This window comes from Triticum dicoccoides, chromosome 2B, assembly GCF_002162155.2.
Source record: "Triticum dicoccoides isolate Atlit2015 ecotype Zavitan chromosome 2B, WEW_v2.0, whole genome shotgun sequence".
NCBI classification, from domain to species: Eukaryota; Viridiplantae; Streptophyta; class Magnoliopsida; order Poales; family Poaceae; genus Triticum; species Triticum dicoccoides.
This window is the reverse complement of record NC_041383.1, coordinates 358,100,258-358,107,056: the sequence shown is the minus strand read 5'-3', so window position 1 is coordinate 358,107,056 and position 6,799 is coordinate 358,100,258. Positions and strand designations below refer to the sequence as shown.

Below are 6,799 nucleotides of genomic sequence, written 5' to 3'. Positions count from 1 at the left end.
GGTCGGAGTATTGATATTTGGGAAGATGTTTGGATCTTGAATTGTGCTAATGGAAAATTTATCACTTGTAGAAGGCGATATCTGATATCTAAGGCTTTTGATTTAATTCATCGTGTTACTAATAAGTAGGATGAAAATCTGGTTAGACAAATGTTGTGGCCAATTGATGCACAACAAGTCCTCACAATACCTCTTCCTCAGCATGACATGTTGAATTTCTAATGAAACGGGACAAATCATAGTTAATTCTATTTGGTGTAAAATTTGACGCACATTGCATGGCACTCTTCCGTGTCGCATTACACTGGCTAATAGGCACCTAAAAGTTCCACCCCAGTGCTCATTTTGTTACTTTGGATCAGAAGATACAAAGCACCTGTGGCTTCAATGTCCAAAGCAAAGGAGGTTTGAAAAAAAATGAGGATGGATGAAGTAATTAAAAAGAGCTTGTGAAGTTGATCATGCTGGTGAAGGTGTTCTTGAGTTTTACTCTTTCTGCAGAAGCATGCTATTTTGGGTCTTTAGAATGCTCATTAGATGATCGCTCTTGAGTTTTTATTCTTTCAGCCCGAAGCATGCTATCTTGGGTCTTTAGAATGCTCGTGAGTTGATCGCCATTACTACTTAGTACTTAAGGCTTAAACTAATGCACGAGGAGAAAACGCAAGATGCTAACCGGAGTTCTACGGGGATACGTGCTCTAAAGACAAACTATGTCAACGTGTTCTCTCCAAAGTCTACAATGAAAAGAGGGGGTTTGGTCCAGCATCTATAGGTTTTATAAAACTTAATGCGGATTCTTCTTTTGATCATAACCTGCTTAGACGCAAAGCTAGCGCTGTCCTAAGAGATGATAAAGGCAAATTCATTATAGGAGTTAATTGAAGAATTAACTGGTGTACATATGTCGTCTTCAAGGCTGAAGCTTTGGCACTAAGATATGGCATATACTTACGCAAAGGTGGGTTGCAATTGCCTCTGTTATTAACTTAGATAATTTGAAGATCATTGAAACCATGAAGAATGGAGGACGGTCTACAGCAACGTCAGCGGCAAGTTTTTATGATTGTTATTTGGCATGTGTATTTTCTTCTTACTACTCCCTCTGTCCCATAATGTAAGACGTTTTTTGACACTACATTATGGGACGGAGGGAGTAGTTTTGAACACTGTTTTAGGAAAGTGAAAAAGGTTGCTCATGAGCTTGCTAAGCTAGCTAGATTTTCTTTGACTAGTGACTGGTTTTAGGAGGCTTCGGGTGAAATTGTACCCTCGTAAACGATGTACTTGACTACTTGTTATTTTGAATGAATAAAGTCTTGTGTTTCTCCAAAAAAAAAAATCTCTGGGGGAAAGACTTCGAGCTGAGCAAGACAAGAATGCAAACAAGACTCTACACTTGCCTTATTGACCACCCTACCCAACATTACTCCGGGATTCCTCTAACACGAGAAGTCAGCTCTCTGACTTGATTCTCAAGCCGTCCTGGATGGCAGAAGAAATCGGCGAATAATCGTCTTTCCTGCTGCGCATTGCGTGAAGGCTGCTGTAACATCTGCACAACATTTGAAAATATTGAAGTGATGACTGAATCCACATATAGAACTACACCAAAAATGCTAAAACAGCTGAGTGTTACCAACACGAGGAAGCAACAGACCTTGGTCTTTTCCTCTCGAGCCATCGTTACTTCATTAACAGAAGCAGAGACTTCATAGCTGATCATTTCCAATTCTTCAAGTGCTTGCGCCAGTGGCTAAGTAAAACATGGTGAGCTACTAGCAACGGAACAGAGTAGGAAAGGGTAGACAGATGCGATGAGAATGTACCCATGGTGTAAATTTTGGTAGCATATGTGTAACGGGTACAGATAAAATCTGTTCGAGTGTTTGGACCATCCTGCATCTGCAAAATTATGAAAAATCATGGGAGTGATTGCATCTAACATATAACTCTATCAACACAACTTTTGTCAATGTCTCAATGAGTATTAGTGTGAACCTCCTCTTGCTGATGTGCAGTAAGCAAGATGCAATCACCCAATATATTGAAGAAAGGTGAAATTTATCTAGGGAAGAAATGTTTTGTGCACAATTGAGAGGTCAACTCACTGTTCATCGATAAACCTTCCCCGTTCACGTGGAAGAACATTTTCAAGCTCATGCTGATAACAGTGGAGCTCATCCTCCAGCTCAGATATCTGCTCAACCAAAGCACATGCTGAAACATATGTGGGTGTCATTGTTTGAGAACCTACAAAAAATGGGAAGAATGAATTATTCCTACTTCCAGTAGGTTGCACCATATGATTTGTGCAAAAACCCTGCTTACCTGAGTAACTGCTAAGAATATCCCTCACAGCATGGAGAAAAGTATCCCGGTCATCAATAGACCCTTCTTCGATCATGCTAGACGCGGCTTCGCCAATTAGATGATATTGGTCCTATGTATTGTGCAGTATATACTCTATTTTATAAGAGTGTACACATGAAGTGAATAATAACAAGCTAAACTACATCATTAACTTTCAAGTGAATATAAGAGTGTACACAGAGTGATAAAACAGCAAGCAGTACCAATACCAGGCGACTATTGACAGCTAATACGTAGCTCTGCAGCTCCATTTCTGTAGCTTTCAACAATGAATAGGCACTCGAAATTTTTGTCCGTCTTTCAAGCTGGCAGGCTATCGCCAGAAACCGATGAGCAGCAAGCTGATTCACCAAATGATTGATGAACTGCGACAAAGAAGAAATGTCTACATTATCACTTAGTTTGGTAGGACGTCGGTCTCCACCGGAACAGGGTAGTAGCAAGTACCCTTTTTTGCTGGCTTATGTAGCATTCCTGGCGATGAACAATCAAGTTATGATCCCCTAGAAGGTCATGGGTAGCAACATGAAGCGCCAAGCTCAATACCGCGAAACATTTTCAAATGCTTACTGAGTCATGACAAGATCACACCTTGCAGAATATTTGCACCCTCAAGTCGAGCCAGGTCAGAACACAAGCTTGCGACAGTCTAGAGAAAAGAACAATGAAAAGAGACCATTAATTATTACACAATCTAGCAAACAAAATAGAAACATGGCAGATAAAGTATGGGTTAGCTAAATTAGGGCAAACATATAATTTTTACTTGAGAGAGTGGGAAAAGAGTGTATCGGGTTATGGATTGAGGATACAAGTTCCTTAATAGACAAATAAGCTATCACGCTCATGGTCTGTAGGTACACTCTTCACAAAATTTAGCTTGATTGTTCATTCATGTAGTAACTCCACTGAAACAGCCATGAGCTCGTGATATCACCAAGGTGTCTAGGAAAAACTATTCCCACTGCCTCCTATATTTCCCTTATCCGGCAGGGGCCTGTGACATATCATCGATAAAGCACATAATGCTCATAGGAATAGAACATTATTAACCCAAGGCATGAAACAGACAGCTTAACAATTCTGAAGCATCCATGGAGGAAAAACTTTTAGGTAGTTCATGATATATTAGGAACTAAATTCTTGTTTTAGAATATACCTCAGATAGGCATTCCTGCACTTGAAGGGAGAGAACCTTCAGCTCTTCTGTAAGTTCAGAATTTCTCCTCCTGAGAACGAAATAAGAAAATCCACAATACAGCAGATACATAAGTTATGTAATTATACAAATTCGGAACAGCACATAAACAAAAGCTCCACTGCAGTACCATATAATAAGGATAAAATACACACAGCCTAACCATTTTCATACAAAAAAAAGAAGTGTTCTCTACAAGACTTTATTCAATCTCTACTTATTGTGCCCAAGCTACGGAAGTAAAATTAGTGACGACAGCAAGAGCCAAGCAGTTCCCTTATTAGAGATGGCCAAGAAGGAATATACCATGTTCTCAAAACTTCCATTCTCAAATAATTATATTATGCTAACTCCAGTTTACTATTGTCATACATACCTTAGAGAATGGATGTCTTCATGAATATATGAGTGTTGGGATGCCAACTGAGCTCTCAGCTTTGAAAGTGTAGCCTCCTCATTAGCATGTTCCATTTGTGCTTCGATGTACTGTTTTTTACTTTTAGCAAATCTTTTAATAGGAGAGAAGCCTTAGTACAACAAGTAGAATGGCTCTTCAATTTGATGGTGACTATAAGGCAGACTGTTAAACGATAATATCTAACGGACATCAAAACGTCAAAGAAGAGATATAAATCTGAGTCCATGTCATGTGGTATCTGAAGGAACACTCGAGTACTTACATCTGTCATAGATGTTGAATTTTCCTGACATACATTTTTACAGAAAGGAGTGAACAGTGGACGCAGCAATTCGGCTTCCGAGCTCATCTGCTCCCTTGCATGAACAGTAAAGAAATACTAGAAAATTCAAAAAAAACTGATTTTTTTTTGCATGGAAGATGTTCAAGTGCGTGATATCCGTGCCAAATTTGGTGGTGTTTGGACATCTGAGTAACTCCCAGAAAAACAATTGGGGGTCTGTGAGAAAGTTTACTGTTCACTCACTGTTCGGACCGATTTTGTCTTTTTTGCCACGAGCTCCTCAAATGTCCGAACACGATGAAATTTTTCCCGAACAACACGCACTCGAGTGTCTTGGTTGACAAAAAAATCAGATTTTTTTATTTTTCTAGTATTGTTTTATTTTACTATTCACCGAGAGTAGATGAGCATGAATATCGGTGGTGAACATGAATTAATAGGGCATAAATTGATACCATGGGGTATTCAAATGTACTTTCTTGAGATTATGGTTTGTATTAAGGAAAATTGTATACGAAATTTAAGGTCAAAATTCAAATTTGAATAGTCAAAATACACCTAGCATTTTGAAACAGGGAGTGTACTAACTATTATCTCCTACATCATCGCTACCATGGTCATTTTCCTTAACGGACTCCTTAATCCCTGTGCATCACCAGAATATGCCTTAGGAAAGAAATGGGGGGAGCAGAACTTTTTCGAGAAAACGCAAAAGCCTCGCGTTTAGATGCATTGATAGAGAGAAGAGTTTGCACAAGCCCTCCGAAGGGCAACACCCGATGTATACAACGCAACACCCCTAGCCGCTAGGTGCTGCCACCACCGGAAGCAAAGCCGCTAGATCATGCACTCCAGCCATCACCCATTGCCCCGCCTCCACCTTTACCATGTCAAGGAGACGAGCTAAGCTGGCCAGAGCATTGTCGAAGATGAATGCACTGAGTGCTTCCAAATGCACCAGGCCATCAGCATTAAAACCAATGACGTGCCTTTCCAGGCCAAGGTGGGGACAGATCGCCAATTTTGTTGCCACTAATCCACGAAAGTTATCCCCCTCAGAGGGGGGGCGGGGGGGCGTAGATCGAACCAGGAGAGCACCTCATGCCACGCACAGCCGGTGTCTAAGAATCGGACATTGTGCTGTTGGCTACAACACTTTGAGAATTCGGCCAAGAACTGAACACGTCTAGCTTCCTAGGTCATGATCGATCGAAGGAGGAAGAACACACAAGAAATACCCAGGTTCAGGCCACCGTGTTGGTGTAATACCCTACTCCTGCATTTGCTTTTTATTTCATATGGTGACTGGCTACAATGTGTGACTTGTGTTGTCCATGAATCAGTCGCCCATGTTGAGGCCGCAGCCTTCTCCTATTTATAGTGCCTCGGGGGCCCCTCGCGGAGGCTCTCATTGACTAATATTTCATTGAGTAGGCTGGCTCTAGCTTGTACCGGCGGAGTATGGTCGTCTGCGCCACGCGCGCACGTGCTTGTGATGATGGTTCCCGGAGCATCGCATTGCACCGCAAATATTCTCCTGCTTCTTTCCTCGTACAGCGCGGTCAGTGCTAGGGTAGCAATAGACAGAGGAAGGGACCACCTGTGCCTACTATGGATGACCGCAGGCGAAGAAAAGCTCTGCTCGCGCCTGTTGAGTATTATGATTATTAGGAAACAAAGGATAGACTAGGAATTATTCTAGTTTGTCTTGTACTCCAAGATGGTCATGTACTCCTATATATACGCCCACGAGACTCAAGCAATACATCAACAATTCCACCGGTCCTTCTCTATTCCCTTTTAACATGGTATCAGCCGAACCGATCCAAACTCTAGCCACCCCCGGGGCGGTCGATCTCCATAATCGCCACCGGGGGCCGCGCCGCCCGTACCTAGGGTTCATGCACCGGCCGTGTTGGTCGGCAGCCCTAGAGTCTTTTTCCCAATCCTTGACCTGGGTTTTTCTCTCTCTTGCCGGTCGTCTTGATCGGCAGTTTTTTTGTGGTTTTCCGATCTCAGATTGGCTTGCGTCGCCCGCCGCCGTTTGTCATCTACGTGCCTCTACTCTGCCTTGGTGGCAACTCCACCGGCAACTTCGACTGGATCGGTTGCTACGCTTCGTCCAAGGCTTCACACGTCCAATCCAGCATGGTAGCCTGATGAAGGACTTGACCCTTCCAATTGAGCTACCAGGAGCAACAATGAACCGCTCTCTGAAAGAGGGTGTCATGACAACTCTGAGAAGAGTACTGGCCATCCGCCCTCCAATGCCAAACGAGGGTCTTCGGAGTGGTAGTAAAGCTGGACCACAGGACCACAGGACGACAAACTGCTCTTCATCCAAGAGCTCCAGCAGATTAGGCCAACCAACTCGGACAGGTGGCTAGTGATGGGGGATTTCAACATCAGCTCAAGGCGCAAGATAAAAACAACAGAAACTTTAATAGGAGGATTATGGGCTCATTCAGATCCATGATCGATCGGCTAGACCTAAAGGAGATCAAGCTTAATGGGAGGCGTTTTACCT

At 42.6% G+C, this 6,799-nt stretch overlaps 1 protein-coding gene across 3 annotated transcripts in view; it reads right to left on the bottom strand.

The window, feature by feature from the left end:
• Positions 1-1,253: 1,253 nt before the first annotated feature.
• LOC119363695 (AUGMIN subunit 3-like) overlaps positions 1,254-6,799 on the bottom strand; it is a 22,788-nt gene continuing 17,242 nt past the window's right edge. The window contains exons 9-18 of one of the 3 annotated variants that reach the window (XM_037629065.1): positions 3,948-4,079; positions 3,533-3,602; positions 2,965-3,022; positions 2,821-2,876; positions 2,577-2,738; positions 2,332-2,443; positions 2,112-2,253; positions 1,830-1,905; positions 1,661-1,756; positions 1,254-1,555 (exon numbers count right to left, since the gene is read on the bottom strand). In XM_037629065.1, coding sequence (XP_037484962.1) covers positions 1,427-1,555; positions 1,661-1,756; positions 1,830-1,905; positions 2,112-2,253; positions 2,332-2,443; positions 2,577-2,738; positions 2,821-2,876; positions 2,965-3,022; positions 3,533-3,602; positions 3,948-4,079 — 1,033 coding nt within the window. In that variant the 3' untranslated portion in view covers positions 1,254-1,426. The remainder of the gene's footprint in view (positions 1,556-1,660; positions 1,757-1,829; positions 1,906-2,111; positions 2,254-2,331; positions 2,444-2,576; positions 2,739-2,820; positions 2,877-2,964; positions 3,023-3,532; positions 3,603-3,947; positions 4,080-6,799) is intronic. The other 2 variants (XM_037629066.1, XM_037629067.1) reach the window with 2 other exon arrangements.